General features: G+C 51.3%; 6 protein-coding genes across 6 annotated transcripts; 3 read left to right on the forward strand and 3 right to left on the reverse strand.

Annotated features, from left to right (window-relative positions):
• Nucleotides 1-160: 160 nt before the first annotated feature.
• Nucleotides 161-1,585, reverse strand: TRIVIDRAFT_36308 (uncharacterized protein; the record flags this gene model as incomplete). The annotated part of the gene is made up of 1 exon (XM_014105060.1): nucleotides 161-1,585. A coding segment is annotated over one exon (1,425 nt), but the record flags the coding sequence as incomplete, so codon positions are not given.
• Nucleotides 1,586-3,166: 1,581 nt separating this feature from the next.
• Nucleotides 3,167-4,693, reverse strand: TRIVIDRAFT_55665 (uncharacterized protein; the record flags this gene model as incomplete). The annotated part of the gene is made up of 3 exons (XM_014105061.1): nucleotides 3,167-3,196; nucleotides 3,260-4,379; nucleotides 4,596-4,693. The coding sequence occupies 3 exons, from the start codon at nucleotides 4,691-4,693 to the stop codon at nucleotides 3,167-3,169; spliced, it is 1,248 nt and encodes a 415-aa protein (XP_013960536.1).
• Nucleotides 4,694-5,217: 524 nt separating this feature from the next.
• Nucleotides 5,218-7,039, forward strand: TRIVIDRAFT_35595 (uncharacterized protein; the record flags this gene model as incomplete). The annotated part of the gene is made up of 4 exons (XM_014105062.1): nucleotides 5,218-5,484; nucleotides 5,546-5,734; nucleotides 5,871-6,749; nucleotides 6,926-7,039. 4 exons carry the CDS (start codon nucleotides 5,218-5,220, stop codon nucleotides 7,037-7,039), a joined length of 1,449 nt encoding a protein of 482 aa, XP_013960537.1.
• Nucleotides 7,040-9,774: 2,735 nt separating this feature from the next.
• Nucleotides 9,775-12,968, forward strand: TRIVIDRAFT_166933 (uncharacterized protein; the record flags this gene model as incomplete). Its single annotated transcript, XM_014105063.1, has 3 exons — nucleotides 9,775-10,273; nucleotides 10,395-11,350; nucleotides 11,436-12,968. 3 exons carry the CDS (start codon nucleotides 9,775-9,777, stop codon nucleotides 12,621-12,623), a joined length of 2,643 nt encoding a protein of 880 aa, XP_013960538.1.
• A 1,766-nt stretch (nucleotides 12,969-14,734) lies between these two features.
• Nucleotides 14,735-16,054, forward strand: TRIVIDRAFT_36122 (uncharacterized protein; the record flags this gene model as incomplete). The annotated part of the gene is made up of 4 exons (XM_014105064.1): nucleotides 14,735-14,890; nucleotides 15,031-15,213; nucleotides 15,293-15,379; nucleotides 15,434-16,054. Coding segments are annotated over 4 exons (1,047 nt in total), but the record flags the coding sequence as incomplete, so codon positions are not given.
• A 582-nt stretch (nucleotides 16,055-16,636) lies between these two features.
• TRIVIDRAFT_114997 (uncharacterized protein) lies at nucleotides 16,637-18,740 on the reverse strand (the record flags this gene model as incomplete). The annotated part of the gene is made up of 4 exons (XM_014105065.2): nucleotides 16,637-17,386; nucleotides 17,455-17,591; nucleotides 17,651-18,384; nucleotides 18,553-18,740. 4 exons carry the CDS (start codon nucleotides 18,738-18,740, stop codon nucleotides 16,637-16,639), a joined length of 1,809 nt encoding a protein of 602 aa, XP_013960540.1.
• Between the last annotated feature and the right edge of the window lie 85 nt (nucleotides 18,741-18,825).

The raw sequence follows: 18,825 nt of genomic DNA on the forward strand, positions 1-18,825 counted from the left end.
TTATCTGAAAGAAGCGACATAAGGCCCCTTCATCACGCTGCAGTTGGATGGTGCCAGCAACAAATCGCCAGAAAACATCATAGCTTGAATTATACTTCTCTCTTCGTAGGAAGGTTTCCGGGTTGATGGGGGTTGACTTCTTGCTAGTGAAATCAAAGACTAACAGGTCTTTATTTGTCCTCCAATGCTGTATGAAGAATTGCGCGGCAAATAACTCCTGAAATGTCAGGTGTAGGAAGTGATAGCTTCGGGTGGTTGGTGTAAGTGGCCCATCTGAGGTGCGAAGGAAAGAGAGCTTATCCAAGTCGGTAAACCATGGCTGCCTTTTCGCCGCAGGCAGCTTACTCGTAATGATACTCTGCAAGTTATGGAATTTCATGAGAAAATTCGGATCGAATTCAACCATATTATTATAGAGCCCGGTGAATGAAAGGGCCTGAAGGGCGTTGATCTCGGCTTGGCAAAGAGCTCTGATATCGTCTGGGTAAGAAGCCTGGGCCTCGTGCTTTAAAACCGGTTTATTACTACCTTCACGATGTTTTTCCAACAGCTCCACATCCTTATTCCAGAGAGACGTCTCTATGGAATGGTACAGTTCGGTCATTGTCTCCGGAGGGCTGTTACCATCCAACATCCCTGCTATCATGCTGTAGCAAATGGCATCAAGCTGGATCGGAATTCGCGCTAAACCGGCTACTACAGGATGGCCCTGGATGAAGAAATAAATTTCGCTTGCTTTATCGTTGGCATGCTTCCTTATATATTCCTTCACTTGATCAGGAAAGAATCCAGTCGTTTCGAGCTCCAGGTCGATGTTTTGGAAGAGCTCACGATTGACACCTCGTGGACGTGCGGTTATAATGACTCGAGGTTGGTTTAGAAGTTTGAGCAGAAGTTCATTACCGGGAGTATGCATTTCTCGTTGGACTTCATCGAAGCCGTCAAGAATAAAAAGTGTTCTGCTGGGGCTGTCTGTGAACGATCTCTCTATGGCCTCGCCGAGAGTGCCTTTACCAGCCCTCTCAACATCAGGGAGAGGCCCGCTTAGGATACTTGGAATAGATTGCCCCGACTCCAGGTTACCCCTGATCTGGCGTAATGGAATCCAGATGACTCGATCGATGATCCCATTCCACATGTCCTTGTGGATGAAGTCATAGACCATCTTTTTGCAGAGAGTGGTCTTGCCCACGCCGGCTTGGCCACGAATAAGAATTCTCTGAGGTGGATCTCTGAGAGAGTTGTCTAATGCATCTTTCTCACCATCAAAAAGTGTTTCCAAGCTGACACGATCGGACTCTGGTGGTTCCCAGATATCCAAACGACGGAGGAGAGAAAAAGGTGACGGCGAGTGGGTTTCGGAATCTCTAGCTTGATTAAAATCCACGGAGTTTCGAACAATCGCCAGATTGATATAACAGTCGCCCATGGACAATTTGCTGCCGTCGAGACGTTCAATTTTGAGCAGCTTTAGATCCGAGTCTGTATAGTTATCCCGTATTATTTGGTCCGCGTAAAACTCCCGGACTTTGTGACAGGTTTGCCACGCATTGTCAATTAGCTGCTTTCGAGGCTGATGGACCATGGTCCTCGAGCGTTCAACATTGTTTAAGTATGTTTTGCGACGTCCAGATCTTGACAAGTTCTGGGAGTCAAGCTGTGGCGATCTGGTAACCAGCCGAGCCCATTCTAGCACGCGGCAGAATTTGGTCTGGCTTGCTTGGGTAACCAGAAATGCCTTTAAAACATGGACGATTTGGCCATGTTTCAAGTCGTTTGCCAGTTCTAGTTGTGCGCAAAGACCACAAAGGAAATCCTTGTCCTCACGACAGGGCAGGGCCGGATGCTGAAGCAAGGCCTCTAGATGCTTTGGGGCATTTGCCCATACTAAGCCATCAGTGGCTCGCAAAGCAATATACCAATCCTTCGGTTTCTTCAGCGTCTTAAATGATTTGCTCGTGTTGGAGACGTTCTGAAACAGATCGCTGCATGATTTGATGACCTCGATGATGGAGCCTATCAGCTCAGGCACTTCCGTCAAGTCGACCAGTCCCTCAACAAGTTTCGACGGATCGAGAGACCACACAGAGCCAGCAACCTTTGCGCCGCCCATGAAAGTCTTGAAAGCGCTGGCTCCAATCTTCGTCCAAGGACTCACATCTGTTGGAATGGCTAATAGCGCCTGGTAAGAATAGCTCGCGGCCTCGGCGAGACGAAGTTCTTTATGATCTCTGAGCTTCTCCAGCCGCTTAAGCAGGTTCTGCACTTTTAGATCCACGATGCCTTCCACCTTGACTTCATTCATAGCATCCAAAACGGCGGAAAGCGCGCGTATCGAATTGTACTTGGTCTGACTGTGAGCTGCATCAACGGCACTGTCCAGTGCGTTCTGAATGGACAGCATGGCACTCCCGAGATTCAGTCTTTTCCCAGCCAGACCGGCCTGGCGGCAGTGAAGAAACGCCTCGAACGCGCGCAGTAGCTCAGTGTCCACGATCTTGCCGTTGATTGCGGCGCTCGCAATAACATTGTGAAATTTGTCAAATATTCGTACATAGTTGTCTACATCGACGAAATGCGCCAGTGGAGTGATTTCGATGGCATATGTTTCGCTCGGGTTCTGGGTAAACTCGTCGATCATAGACTGCTGTAAGGCTTGCAACGCCTCCAATTCTTTGGCGGAGCGGGCAGTTGGTTGCCTCCCAGCCGCATCTCGTTTCAATGGCTGCACAGCAAGGCTCAAGCGACGACAAAGATCTTCTACGGATGTTGGCCGGCAGAAAATTTCCCTGGGAACCGCCATCAGGATTTCGTGTGTCCAAAGCACATGTTGTGTTTCTATGACTGGCAGTGTTGAAGCGAACTTCTGGTCGTCACCATCTCGTGACAGATCCAGCAGGTGTTAGTGGCTAGGTTCTCTGAATTTCCAATAGTGCCCTGCAGCCTTGCAGCTCCAAAACCGGAGGAGGGCTGGACGAAGATTCATCAAGCAATAATTGACGACCTGCTGTTCATAGCTTCTTAAAATGTACTGAAGGAGTGACGCTGAGAATTCTAATTACGATAAGCTAGTCATGAGCAAAGGATGGATATCATAAATTTCTTCTATTACGACGCATGCTAGAAGGCGATGCAATAATTATAGCATAAAGCTTCGTTGCTTCCATCATGTCCGTCCAACCTTGAATGATAGAACCTGCAACGCATCTGTTAGTAAATGTTTCCCTCAGAGCGGCCTATACGTGTTCTTGCAACTCACATCATTCTTTCCCACGGCAACGACATCATCTTCAGATACCCTCATGTTTCCAACTCCTTCCACAAATGCAATCGGCGCATCGCCCATCACTTTGCGAGCAACATCACCCACCGTTAACCCCTTCTTCACTAGCACGCAATCCCTAAAGACAAATTTGGATTCGGACGCTCCAGAGCTAAAAGTTGTCGTGTTTCGGACGGGGAAAACGGGTACTAGGCCGAGCAGTTCAGCTGCCTTGGACAGCACTTGCACGACACCCGTAGATCCGAACCGGTACAGAACCATATCCTTTAGATTCTCTATCCGGTTTCGGTTCTTCTCGTCAAGTTCTTTGAGGCCACCGCCTGTAGGATCGCCTTGCTCGATGAGATCCTCTCTCGTGTCGATAAATTCGCTTCCCTCGACGTATTTAATGTACCCTTGCTTCGCCATCTTCCTTAGGAAGATTTCTGAAATGGCTGAACAGAGAACAACCGCATTCGGGTCTTGCATCTTGGCAATCTTGGCAATGTTCTTATCTGCGTCGGGGTGGTCGATCTTGTTTAGTGCGATCACTGTCGGGAACTTTTCGTCGATGAAGCAGTTGACAATGTGTTCAACTGTTTCGTCGGACCACTCTTCCAGCGGCTCCTTCACGCCTGACCGATCCATTGTCCGCTGTACCGTTACGGGGGTGGATCCGTAACCGGAAAACTGATTCTGTAATGTCTCGACAGCCGTTGCCTTGACTGCGATATGCCGTCTCTTGATGCCTCCCCATTTCGTCATCAGATTACCCAAGATCCATGCAACAATCTCACTGCGCAGCCAGGCGATATCAACAGAAGGATCGTAGCCTCTCGTCTCCTTGCCCTCCGCATCGACAGTTCCGGACGCATCGACGACGTGAATAAGCGCATCGGCATGTCGCAGATCGTCCAAGAATTTGTTTCCCAGGCCGCGGCCCTGATGAGCACCAGGAACTAATCCCGCAACATCGAGAAGCTCAATCGGTACAGACCGTCGGCCGTCAACGCAAGATCCGTAGTTGGGCTTGCATTTATCTGATAGCTTGAAGCGCGCGCAGGCGCAGTCGATCTGGAGGTATCCTATCGCTCGCTGAGGATCAATGGTGGTAAATCTGTCGCATAGGAACAAAAAAGGATGTCCAAGTCAGCTTCGTGAGCTTTTCTTCGAGCGGGAATGGGGTAACAGGCGGGCGCTATTCACGGGAAGTTGCCTATGCAAATAGGTGTTAGTCTCGGTATGAGTGTCCAACAGACGAGCGACGGTTTGTCTTGTTGCTGTCTCTTCGTTTCTATTATTGCTTTGTAGATAGAGAAGAGAATGGTTCTACTGACCAACTTTGGAGGAAGCATCTGTTAAGCTGTTGAGCGTGCTGCTCTTGCCGGCAGAGGGCTTGCCTACCAGCCCGATGAGGGGATCGCGAGGCATGGCGGGGTGTGCGTGAAATCTCGAGTCGAAAGATGCAAATGAATAGAATAGAATATGACGAGGTTATTACAATCCGATATTAGAGAAGTTGTAGCGATAACTCCATCAATGATGAGAAGAGTCGGAATGCGTAGAGTCCCTAGGAAAGATGGCAGATATGATGTCGCAAAAAAAAGATAACCAAAAAAAATCGGATCGGCAATATGCAAAAAGTTGGCGCAAAGTGGGTGACGCTTGTGAAGAACGGCCTGTGACGAGGTCGCTTGAAGTACCCAACGGGTAACTATGGCTGCTGATGATGTCGTGCTGATGTCTGAGTACTTATTTTTCGACAAAAGATTACACTAAAAAATGTACTCTTCATCTGCCACTACTAGCCCCTCCAAACCTGTATACTTCAAGGTACCTCTGGGCTAGGCGCATGTATAACGGGTGATTGACTTCAATCTTAAGCAATGCAGCTCACCATCTCCTGATCATCTCAGCTCGAGCAAACCTCTCAAGCTATTTCACATTGTGACATGATGCAGTCTCAATTACCTATCGAGGCTTTCCCGGCCTGGGCTCTCCTGAATAATGTGGACTTTGCAAGCGCAGAAATACGAAACATCGATGGTAAAGGGCTCGGCCTCGTCGCCAAACATGATATCACGGAGGCTGGGCGTGATGCCTCTAGCTCACCAGCGATCGTCCGAATACCCCGGGACCTTGTTTTATCTGCTGAGGCAGTAGAGGAGTATGCCAAGGTTGATCAGAATTTCAAGCAGCTACTTGAGGTTGCTGGACGCCAAGTAAGTACCAGATTTCATCCGCGAAGGAATCTTAATAGCGATGATGCTAATATCTGGAGAGAGCACAAGAGGTGATATCCTGCTGTACCTATTGACTCAAATTATCCAATCGAAAGGAACTTCTCCAAGTACGAGACCATTTGCTTCAACGCCATGGACCGAGTATATCAAGTTCTTGCCTCGATACATCCCTATTCCCACGATGTGGACGAATGAAGAGAGAGAATTACTCAAAGGCACATCTCTTGAGGTAAATTGATATCTCCTATATACTACATTGCCAACCTATCGGGTATTTTCCCTAAATTGTCACCCAAATGCGGCTCGTAATGCATGAAGCCGCAGCTGTCATGCAATGTGTACTGACAATCATACCACACATATAGGCGGCGGTGAGTGCCAAGCTATCTGCACTTTCACATGAATATGATGGGATATGCGAACAAGCATCAAACTTCCCCTTTTGGAACGATCTTTTCTGGGGAACTGTAAAGGTGGAGGATTGGATTCTCGCCGATGCCTGGTATCGCTCAAGATGCCTGGAGCTTCCTCGAGCCGGTCATGCCATGGTCCCAGGACTGGACATGGCGAACCACTCACAGACCCATTCGGCATACTACGATGAAAGTTCTAACGGCGATGTGGTATTGCTTCCGAGTTCAGGGTCAAGCATACTTTCAGGTGGAGAGATCACCATCTCATATGGACAAGCCAAGTCAGCAGCCGAGATGCTATTTAGCTACGGCTTCATCGACCAGGAGTCCTCTATTAAAGAGCTAAAATTACAGGTTGCGCCGTTACCTGACGATCCTCTGGGAAGAGCTAAACTCCGCGTCTACAATGGACCTCCCACGGTACGATTATCTTTGACAGAACAAGGTTTCCAGTGGGACAGCCCCTTCCTGTATCTGCTAGTTCTCAATGAGGAAGATGGTCTTGCTTTCCGGATAGCGCAAGATACTTCAGGGGAGCGCCAATTGAAACTACTTTGGCAAGACGAAGATATCACGGACCGAACTGACGAGCTCGAGACGCTTGTTCAGAACCACGATCTATTCCAAGTGTTTAAGCTTCGAGCTGTCGCCGTGCTGGAGGAGCGGGTTGCGATGCAGCTGGACAGAATCTCCTCCGGATTCTCGTACGGGGTAACGGAGCAACCACAGGCAGCAAATCAGCCGCGTGCGGAGTGCATACTAGCGGCTGAGACTTTGAGAGATCTTGAAACCCAGGTCCTGCAAGGTGTGGCGGAGGCGCTAGAAAACGAGGTACGGCATTTTCTCTCCCCCTTTCTCTTTTTGAATCACCCTTCCCTTGTCCATGGGATTCCGACGGTCCGGGGTCGAACCAGATGGCGGCAGATGGCTATACCCGAAGAAGACCAAGTTTTCAGGTTCAAACAAAAGTCTTGGATAAATGCTAATGCAACCACGTAATATCACAGAAGGCGAGGCTGCTTCTGGACGCACGCGTAGTGACATATCTCGGGTCTATGGAAGATGCCCAAAACGAGCAAGCGTCTGAGCCGGCGGCCAATGAAGACGACGAGTTCAGCTAAGCGGCCGAAATAGCCTGGCGGCGTGGGATGAACAGCCGGGGAAGCGCTGATATAAACTCTAGCGTGGGGATCGACGATTGATCATGTATTTGCGCCGGCTTGACCCGACGAGGCAGTGAGAGAGAGGGCAACTATTGCCTGTAGCTTTGAATGCTTTCGAGTCGAATTTGCATTGTGATTCCGCTCAAAAAACTAGCGCTGAGCTATTGACTGAAACGGAACTAAAACGCGGGTTGAACATGCGATCAATGCATTATACCTGAACGCTCAAGGGTCTGCAGATTTGTTAAACAGTTGAGGTCTCAGTCATGAGATTAGGTAGAATCGGAAGAATGTTTCATATCTGAGCATATGATATCAAAGAACTAAATCGATGGCATCCTGTCATCTCCCGCATTGTACGTATGACATGACAAAAGACGCTGGGATGATTTTAAACTTCAAGCTCTTCTTTTCGCGCCACCAGTTCGAGTGTGGCTGATGCTTCGAACCTTGAGTTAGAATGATACTAGCACCCCAATCTTGGCGCATAATACGGGGGAAAGAGATTGCTAGATATTGCCATGAAGGATAATAGATGTGCCGACGAACACTGTGAGACTTCCATCTGATGATAATCGGGCACGCTGAATGCATGGGAAGTGGGAGGATGGAAGCGGTCCGGGTGTGGGCGATTAAACCAGGGCATTTGGAGCCTAGCCAAGATGGCTGCAAGACCAGCCAGAGGGGAAACCGGGGCCACACAGCTGAATGCTTGAACGGTAGAATTGCATGGTGCACACGCACTCCCTAGACTGCATCGTGTCAATCTCTTTTAGCATTTATTCGGTGTCGCGTGGACCGAGTTGGGGCATGGAAGGAAGCTGACGGCATCCCAGGCAAAGGGTCCGGAGCTGCCGGTGTGTCCGCTACCACGTTCAATGCTGGCCCGTCGGTGGTGAAATCTACGCCGAGTCCATTAAGATAAGATATTTAGTGAATCGATCACTTCTGATTCCGGTGCTGCCGTCTTTGGCATTGCGTACAAGTAGACAGGCGGTAGAAGCATCACGTTGTCGAAGTGGCCTGGAGAATCACGTTGCCGAGGATGCGGCGAAGGCGAATAACGCTGCAGCTGTACCCAAAGCCAAAACCAACATTCGACACCCAGTACTCGTACGCATGTACCTTTCACAGTGACACGAAACACTGGCTGTTGGACAAACGCCACCGTACACCTGTACTGTAAAGTCCGCTGCATTTCCCGTGCTTGCTCCCCGGAGTCCAAAGGCTGCACAGTATGAGTCGAGAGAGAAGTGAGAGGAGCTGCTCCCCGGCTTTTCCCACCCCGCACTATGTGCGCCTTGGGGGGCAAACCGCGGGAAATCTGGGGTAAATCAGGCCATAAGTCGAGATTTGTTCGGCGCTAGCTATCTTGCAAGACCTGGAATCCGTTCTAGAGCTCGAGGGCCCTGCGTGGGCTGGTAAGACCGCAGCGGTAAGATATCGAAGCAGACGGACGTTGTTGGGACAATGGGTTGCATTTCTGACTGCGCTCGACCTGCATCCCCCGTCAGGCCCCGTATATCGGCCAGCCCTCAACTGGACGCCCTATGTGGGTATGCGAGTACGGCGGTCGGGCTAAAATGTCGCGATGCTGGGTTAGGGTTTTCCTCAGCGAGCGTCGACTTGCGGATTGCGGTGATTGCGCAGGGCATCTGCCGGAGCACTCAGTCGCTAGCATCGTTCTCGTGCAAGTACTAGAAGGCAAACCCTGCACAAGTACTCCGTGTCAGTAAATGGATATGGATTAGTAGATCAACAGAGTCATGGCTAGAGACAGAGCCGGGGTGGGGGCATCTCGTGGCCTACCAGGGGGGCGACTAGCGAGCGAAGGGCAAAAGAGGAAGAAAAACGACGTCAAGCTGGGACTGATGACAGACCCAACGAAAAGACGTTGGCGGGTGGAGCTGGCAGGCCCGGATCTGTCCAGTCACAGCGGCGCGGTGCCTATTAGGGCGTGCGGTGTGCATCAGCAATTTGGCTGCTTTTTCATGCGAGCAAAGGGGTCGAGAAGGCTTTGATGGGAAACCGGAGAGGATTGAGGCCATCTCCAGGCGAGAAGGCGGTGGTTGCAACCCTTTCCGGTCGACTGCAGCAGGTACCAAGTTAGTACCTCCAGAGCGCTGGGTGTATGCAAGTCTAACATGCAGAGGACTTGGCGGCATTAGGGTGCCCTGCGCTGCCTGGCACCCAGCTGGCAGTACCTGCGCACCCAGCCAGCGCACTACAGGGTGCTAGAGTAGCGCTTGGTCAGAAGGCTTGTGCACTAACCAATCCCCTTCCCCGGGATTTAATTGCCTGCCCTGCGAACTTGTTGCAGCGCTCCTTTGTCCTTTTAGGCTCCACTTCGCCAGTCTCTGTCCTCGCTCTTCTGTTCCCTTTCCCTTCCATTCTCTCCCCCCACAATATTCCTCGCTCCTCTATCTCTCCCGCTGACGACCCGGATACTTCATATTGTTGAACAAGAGGGGGACTTTCATTGGTATTGCGACATCATTGTCTTTTCTGGAAACCGAGCCAAGTCGTGGCAAAGCCGATTCTCGCCCACGCTGTCTCACCATCTGTTGCGCCGACCACGGCTGGTGGGCGAAGAAAGCCCCAATCAGCAAGTTCGCCATAACACAACGCCTTGACCAACACCGTCGAATCTTCGTCTCCCTTTTTCAATCGACGCTCGGATCGCAGCTGCCACCATGCCGGGCATCCTGCCTATGAAAGTTATAAAGGTGGGCAACAGTGCCCAGAGCCGCATCGCCCAAGCCTGTGACCGCTGCCGCAGCAAGAAGATTCGCTGCGATGGCGTCCGGCCGACATGTTCACAATGTGCCTCCGTTGGCTTCGAGTGCCGCACAAGCGACAAGCTGAGCCGACGTGCTTTCCCGCGCGGATATACAGAGTCTCTGGAGGAGCGAGTTCGTGCGCTCGAGGCCGAGGTCCGCGAGCTCAAGGACTTGCTGGATGAGAAGGATGAGAAAATCGACATGCTCTCTACGATGCACGGAAACATTCATGGCGGACCACGACGGAAGCCTTCAGTCACATCCATGGCCACTCCGGTGTCACCAGATGCTGTCAAAGATTCGCCCACCATAAAGGAAGACACGTTCCGAGTACAGGCTACACAATTGCTTCTCGGTGTCGAAAATTCCGACTCATACTTTATGGGCTCATCCAGTGGGCGCGCCTTTATCGGTATGTCATACTCTTACTGCCCCACGTTCATATAAGCCACACGTGCGATGCGCGCACGCACAGCTATCCTATCCTCTCCCCCAAAGCCCATTATCGAGTTCTAACCGTCTTTTCTATATAGCGTCTCTCAAGCGTAAAATGCAAGACAGCGGCAAACCATGCAGTGACTTTACCCCAGATGCCTTCTTGCATATCCAAGGCTGCGCTCCACTCGTTGCCAAGATGGAAGATCAGTCATCCAGGATCCCTCCCCGGCTCTTTTCAGACAGATGTGTCAATGTCTTTTTCCAAGAATGGGCTCCTCTCTTCCCCGTTCTTCATAAGCCCACCTTTCTCCGTATTTACGAAGAGTTTGTCAATGACCCAGAAAGAGTCAAGTGCAACTACAAGCTTGCCCAGCTCTATCTCGTCTTCTCTCTTGCGGGCCTCTCGTCAGAGTCTCCAGACCTGCAGCAAGTTGCTGCCTGCGAGCACCAATGGACGAAAGCCCTAGAGTCCCTGGTGCTGGAAAACACAATGAACACACTGCAGTGTCTTGTGCTGGCTCTGCTGTACTGCACCGTCCGAGCTGACTATCGTCGTCTCCAGCACTACAAGTGCATAGCCGTGGGCCTGTCTCACCGACTGGGTCTGCACCAAAGCCAGAAGCGCTTCTCATTTGGCGCCTTGACCCTTGAGACAAGGAAAAAGGTCTTCTGGACGCTGTATGCTCTAGACACGATGACAGCTGCCATCACTGGCCTCCCCAAACTGCTAAAGGAGGAGGATGTCCAAGCGGAGTATCCATCTGACACGGATGATGAATACGTGACGGAGAAGGGGTTCCAGCCCACGCTGCCGGGAGAGTATACGCGCATCTCTAGCGCTCTGGCCCTGTTTAGGGCAACACGCATCCTCGCTCGTGTCCTGGATAAGATTTACCCTGCAGCGGCAAGCTACGACCTGTCGCTACAACAGATCAGCGCCTTTGAGGCTGAATTAGACGGCTGGTACGATGACCTGCCGGCGCACCTGAAACTCACCTTCTCTCAGGGAAAGCCATCGCGAGATGTCACGGGCAGCCGCTCACCTCTGTTGGTAAGTGCAAAGAGTGATATGAATAAATATATTTTTATGATGCGACTACCTTGACCACAAGGGACTAACAAAGATGGCACAATAGGCACTCACATACTATTTTATTCGTACCCTTATTTATCGCCCCGTCGTTGGTTCGAACCTCGGACCCAAGGCTGCACCGGCGCTGATTTCCATCAGCGAGTCCAGCAAGCACATTATCCAAATCTCACAGCTTCTCGAGGAGCGAAGCATGTCATTTTCATTCTGCATGAACAAGTGCGATCTTCTCGCCGTGTGCGCACTTACTCTTCTCTACCAAGCCATTGATCTGAAGCGCGACAGCAAGCTGTTGCGTGAGGATGAGCGGCTGGTCAACGATGTTCTCAAGACTCTTCGCCAGAACAAGTCGCCCGGATTCGTGGATTTGGAACGAGCCGCGAGCGTGCTTATCACCGTCACCGACCCATCAGGGCCAGCGGTCATGAACAAGCACGTCCGCAAGCCATCAGTGGCGGCCAGTTCCCGTCGCGCATCGCCCCCGACCAGCTATACCAAGCAAAACTCCCCGCCACTGGGCCAGTTCCAGACTTCGGCGAGCGAGACTGACTTGACGCGACACCAGGACAAGACTCGTTGGATGGGCAACATGGCTGGCCTCCAAGGCTCCAACGGAGAGGTTCAGCAGGTTTCGTCTCGCCAGTCATTTGATGGCCACCGACAAGAGCGCCAGCACTCGGCGTCGCGGATGTCTAGGCTTTCTCCGAATGCGCAGGCACGACAGAATCTCGACTATCTTTCGCTCAACGACACTCCTTTCACAACCAAGCACGCCGCGTCGCCTCCAACCAGCATGCCGGCTCAGGGCATGCAGAACAACGGTCAAGGCTACATGAACAACGGACAGTCAGTGACCAAGGCTCCCAACATGTCGGGCGCCGACTGGGAGGCGCTGGTCGGATCCATGGACAGCGGAATGAACAACGTGTATGATGTGATTTACGGAGGCGCCAGCATCGAAGCTGCCATGGCGGGACACTCAACCGGCAACGAGTGGTCGCCAGACTCATGGGACCTGAGCAATTTCAACATTGGCGAATTTGGCAACAACCCGGCGCCGCCGCAGAGCGTGCTCAGCATGAGTGACGAGAGCCTCAGCTCGGGAGAAGAAGTGTCGCCTTCAGAACTGGGGCTAAGCCTCGGAAACATTGACTATGGAAAGCAGCTGCAGGGGGTCAACTACCACAACGGTGACGGATTTTCAACAAACGGGCTGCACGGGCTGTCCTTGTGAATAATGACGTGTTTTTCTAGGCGCTATGGTGTGATGGCGATGTGAGACGTTTCTGTTTTATCGAAATTTGCTGCTTATCGATGTAACGTTTTTGATACACATTTTTATTCTGGGACGGCGCACATGGCGGAGCGATTTGTTGAGGGCTTTTTTTTTCTTTTCAATTTTTTTTTTTTTCGTTCCTGTTATGACTCGGAGACCAAAAGTGGCTACAAGGCTGCCACGGGGATATGAGGGATTACCTGCTATTGGACGGGATGGGTGGCATGGATGGATGGATGGATGGAGATGGATATGTTTGTTTATTTCCATTACATGATTTTTCCATAACGCAAGGTCTTTTGAACAGGCAGTATCACCATCATGACGAATTTGCAAAGCTTTGCACGGGAGCCGTTGATCTATTTGGCGGCATCTTATCTTGGTGCTGAATCGTCGAAGCACTAACATGCGGCATATCAAGGGAATCCCCACCAGCGATACGGCATTGATATTAATATCCATGACCGGTACCTGTATGTACAAGTACGAGAATGGTAGCTGCTGTACGGATACTTGACCCTGCAAAAACCAAGTTTGCGTCTGATGCTCGAAACTGCCTCCATGCTGGATTGGGATTAAGGCGACGGAGCTGACAAGCAGGCGGCCGCGATCTGTGAACATCCGGCACGTTGCGCAATGCCTAGACCCGACTCGATAGTGGATGAAGACCCTTCTGACCCCTCCCGGCGGAGCCCTGAATGGCGCTGGAAGCCGGTGACTCGCAGCGGCTGTGCAGGAGGGATAATGACTTCCATGAACAAAGTAGGTGGTAGGGGAGTGGGAAATGGCGCTGCCGGGAGTGGCCATTTTTAGCGGTCCACAGCCCTGTAACGTAGTAGTCTAGCAATCTAGTAGCTGGATGTAGCTGTAGCTGTAGGGATACAGTAGCTGCCCGTGAATTCATCACCTAATATGTTGCCACATGCAATCTCGACCTGTTGTTGACGTGGTGAAAATTCTTCTTGTACAGCACTAACCAGGATCTCGCCGTGGCCTTATAATCGCCTGGTGCTTATAATAGCAATGGCGTGGATCCATTCGATACCCTGAGATTTACACTCCCGCAACAAGGTGCTTATCAAGGCCACACGTAGGCGCATTACCTGGACACGGCAGATGCCTATCAAAAAGGTGGCGACACACAGGCACCATGTCAGGGGAAAGAGGGTCATGCGAAGCAGGCTGATGATGGTGTGGCCTCATGGCCAAGCTACAGCATGCGAGATTTGGTTTTTTCTCTTTTTTTTTCCTTCTCTCTCCTGGTCTGGCTTGGTGTGAGTCAAAACAAGATGGAGCTCAGCTCAGCTTTGATACGTAGTCCGTTAGATATGTGATATGAATGGATACCTGTATCTGCAACGAGATAGAGAGAGAGGGAAAATTGCGAATACAAAAACAAGATGAGAGACCGCTGCCTTTCTTCTTTTCTCTCTCTCTCTCTCTCTTTCTTTTCCTTTTTCATTTTCCCATCAAAATCTTTATTCTTCATTAGCCTTTGTGTTCCTGGGTAAACGAGACACAAACTTTGGCCAAACAGCCCGATACTAACCAACAAAGAAAAAGAGCCGGACACTCCAAGCAGCGCCTCCTCTCTCCGAAAAATCCAGCAAACCAGGGCGGTCAGGCTGCGGACTACGGACTACGGACTTCACCTGGACTTATATCCGCCCAATCGAAGGCGGCGTGACGAACACAAGCAGCCCTCAAGTCGCCCCCCCCAAAAGAGGCCATTTGACTAAAAAAACGCCCTTCTGTTTTATTCTTTCCTGGACCTCGGGTTCCCCTTTTCTGCTTCTTTTCATCAAAAATCGAATACAAGGAAAGAAAGATAGAAAGAATATAATTAGAATCATTGAAAATGACCGCTTCGGAAAGGCAGCCTCTGATGAGTCCCTTCCACCGCGGCATCACCGCCCCCAAAGGTACGTACCTCCTACAGTATCGATTTCATTCTTTGAACGAGACAGTTTGTTTCCGAGTTGTAAAAAAATCTACCTTTACATCGACATGATCCCAATATCTCAAAGCAAAAATTCGATAAAAGCAAAACTGACTCTCCTTTTACAGCGGCGAAATGGGCCTCTGCAGTGGCCTCGCGCCGTGACCCCTCACGGTTCATCCCGCAGACGATTGCGCACCGAGGCTTCAGGGCCTCGTTCCCGGAGAACAGCATGGCGGCGTTCCGGGCGGCGGTCGAGGTTGGCGCGCATGCGCTGGAGACGGATGTGCATCTTTCCAAGGACGGCGTCGTGGTGTTGTCTCATGTAAGTGGCTTTGCTGGCGATGAAGATGAGATGAGATGAGATGAGATGAGATGAAATCAATTCAAAAGAGGAGAGGCATGTTGGCTAATGCAAATTCATAGGACCCTTCGCTCAAGAGATGCTTCGGCGTCGATCTGCTCATCAAGGACTGCACCTGGTCCTATCTGTCCAGCCTTCGCACTCTCAAGCAGCCCCATGAGCCGCTGCCTAGACTGGTGGATTTGCTAGAGTACCTTGTTTCAGGGCCGGAAACGGAGAATATTTGGGTCTTGCTGGATATCAAGGTGAGCATAATGAGATTGGAGAGAGAAAATGAACATCTACTGACATCGTGAAATCTTCTAGATCGACGACAAGCCCGAGGACCTCCTGCAGGCCATCGCCTGTGCCCTCACAGAAGTCTCATCCGCAACGCCATGGGACGAGCGCATCATTATAGGATGCTGGAACGTAAGAACTTCTCAAAATCTCGGCATCATAATTCATCGAAATAACTGACATAAGAAAACCCAACAGGCAACCTTCATGAAAGCCGCCCTCGCCCTCCTCCCCGGCTACCCCCTCGCCCACATCTCAACCTCCCTCTACTACTCCCGCCACTTCCTCCCCATCCCCAACCTCGCCTTCAACATGTTCCAGCTCCTCCTCGTCGGGCCCCTCGGCAGCTGGTTCCTCACCAACGCAAGGGCCGCCGCCCGCCCCGTCTTCGCGTGGACCGTCAACAGCCCAAAGTGGATGGAGTGGTGCATCCGCAGAAACATCTCCGCCACTCCTTCTCTCCCCTCCGCCTCATCCTCGTCTTCTTCCCTCTCAGAAGACCCCAAGCTCACCTCCACTCCCACCTCCTCCCCGGTCCTCATCGACGGCGTCATCACCGACGACCCAAAGCTCTTCCTCCAGGTCTGCTCCCGCGTCGAAGACGACCTCGACGGCAAACCGACTTCCTCCGCCGTCACCCGCCGCCCCAACCTCAGCGTCGTCCTCGGCTCGCTGACCTCCGGCCTCGGCACCACCTGCGGCATCCTCTTCATCAACGTCTTTGCCACCAGCTTCTTCTGGTATAGGAGGCTCCAGGGCAGGGTGGACAAGTTTGACGTTGGCTTTTTCAAGAACTTTCAGGGTTAAATGCGGGTCAGAGATCCTGTCTTCTTTTTTTTGGTTTTTTGGTTTTCTCTCCTTTCTTGTTAAGCGGATTTGGTTGGGTTGCGGTCATCCACGAGTTACATCTCTCCTTATTTCTCTCTCTTGTTTTTGGTTCAGATCCTTAATGAACATTAGACTGCAAACTCATATCAAACACATAGACAATGCAGGGCATAACGGAACAGCACACATTTCACAAGTCATTCAGAGTTAAGAATATACCATCTACATTGTTCTTGTCTATATATGCAATGCACCTCCGCTTGTCCTTCGAATGAGAACTTCACTCGTGATAAACGCTCCGTCCCTCACTCACGTCCTCTCACTTGGCAGTAAATGAGAAACTTGCAATCGTGGGGCAAAAAAAGAAATTGAAAATCCATTCCATTCCATTCCGTCCAACTCCAAATATGCCTGCCGCTCTTTTCCACTACCCGCTTCTCCTTTTCTTTTTTTTATCGACACCTCATCAAATAAAAGGAGCAATACCAGTAAAATTAAAAGTAGAATGAAGAGTGGATTAAATCATGAATCAAGTAGCCTGGCGGCTTAAGCGAGCGTGGCTCAAATTTCTACGTCAATCTCCAGATCCAGCGCCCCAATAACATCATCATCCATGATGGGCTTGTGGATCGTCGGCAGGCCTTTGGTCTCGGAATAGTGCTTCTCCTGTAGCTTGGCCAGGTGCGGCAGAATTTGGGATGATGAAGGGCCCTTAGTCCCGTTGGTCGCTGTGCTCGTGCTGTCCTTGGGAGCCTCTGGCTTCTCGCCAACCTTTTCGTTGATGTCGTGCACAAACTTGGCCTTTGTTCGAAGTCGTCGCGAGTAGTCTTCGGAAATAACTTCACCACGCTTGAGAGCCATCTCGATCTCTCGCGACTTGGCCTTTTCTTTCAGCTGAGCCTTTCGGACTGCTTCTTGATTCAGTCGACGATTCTCTCGGTTACGCTCCGCCAGTCTATCTTGTTCTGACGAGGCCTTGGTGGCTTCTGGGTTTTTGGACGGGCCCAAGCTTGTTTTAAAGGCGAGGCGCTCCCTGCCGAGCTTCTCAAGCTCTTCCTGGAGCTCCTCGGCTCTCTGGTCGTCGCCTCGCTGGGCAGCTTCCTCGGCGAGATTGGCAAGGCGCTGGCGCTCCTGTGGATCAAATCGTTTACGAAGCTCGTTACGCTTTGTCAGCCTGGCCTTGATCTCCTCGTTCGTCCACTTGTGGTTAATCAGGCCATTGATGTCATCAATCTTTTCCACGAGATAATCTTTCGTAGGCAATGTGACCCCGTCATTGTGGCACGTCACTTTGTAGCGATTCAGCTCATTCTGTAAGTCGAGACTATCAGCACCGTTCTATATACATGAGGAGAGGGGATAAGCTAAATAGATCATACCTCTGTAAATTGGCCACCGGACGCCGCAATAAACGGAAACTCTTTTATGGCCTTGCCATGGGTAGCCTTGACGTATTGGTCCGTTACAAAGGAGCCTTGCGGGCCGTTGAGAGCGTATGGTCTGCCAGTTGTAAATCCTACACGGCATAGTTAGCACTTGGAGTAAACAGAAAGCATCAGGACTATGCAACTTTACCTTTAATCAAGGCCATGCGGTATTGCTCGATGCCTGTCTCAGGGTGGGCCCCCAGAGCGATGCGAATATAGCACCCAGTAATGGCCGATTCGAAGCCAGGAGTAGAGCACACCTGCGCAAACTCGTTGCGACCAAGGCGGACTCGGTCGAAATCGCGAAGCTCTGGTGGCGGCTGCTCCCTAGCGACAGCCTTCTCTGGTGAGCGATTGCGAGTCTGTCCAAACTCATCGTCGCTCTCCTCAGGCTCTCTCGATTCGCGGCCATGCGGCGACATGCCATCTCTCCGCCTTTCTCGGTCCTCCTGCCGTCTTTGCTTTTCAGCGCGCGCCCTGCGAAGGGAATCAATCGCCGATTCATTGCCCTTGCCTGTTTTCGGCCTCGATGCTCTGCGTGCGCCATCCTCGAGCTCGGTGTCGGCGCTACGCTTCTTCTTAACCTGCTTGCGCTCCTCAATCTCCACGTTGTTGACCATTTGTCGCAGAAGGCGGTTCTGTCGCTGACGTTCTATCTCAGAGATTCGATCCGCAATAATCTGCTCGCGCTCTACTTCTCGCATGGCCATGATCTCGGCCTTTTCGGCTTCGCTCATGAACATGCCATCGACAGGATACTTGTCGTCATCGTTGGCACCCGGAGCAGTGGTAGAACGGCTCGCGCCGTGCGCAGGCTCTGTATCAGAGTCGGACTCGTCCATCGAAGCTGATTCTAAGGAGTTGTGTGAAGGGGCGTCGGATCTGGAGAGAAAAGAGATGAAAGAGTTGCACGTTAATAACTATCCGATGACTGCAGCAAGGGGCTCATTGCCAATGTGAATAGCAACTGAGTAGCCAGGACTACTATTGTTCTCCAAATGACTCCCAGCTGCCTAGCAGGACAATAAGAGGTGGGGACTGTTCACTTACGCCTCGCCCTCATCTTCCGACTCATCCTGCTTTGATCGTCGTTTCGACTTGGTCTCGGGTGAATTGGGCATCTCATCGTCTGAGGCTGGTGGCGGCGACGCCGACGCCTCTCTGCTCGCGCTCACAGATCCCTCCTCATCCGAGTCACCGCCCGCAAGAGCAAGGAGCTCGTCGTCGATATCAGCCATGATGAAAATCGGCCGTGGCCCCTGTCGTCAATGGCCTAGAGATGCTTCTCGGGGGGAAGAGCGGTGGCGAGAAAAGTCCGACGAC

Source organism: Trichoderma virens, assembly GCF_000170995.1.
Source record: "Trichoderma virens Gv29-8 chromosome Unknown TRIVIscaffold_2, whole genome shotgun sequence".
Taxonomy (NCBI): Eukaryota; Fungi; Ascomycota; class Sordariomycetes; order Hypocreales; family Hypocreaceae; genus Trichoderma; species Trichoderma virens.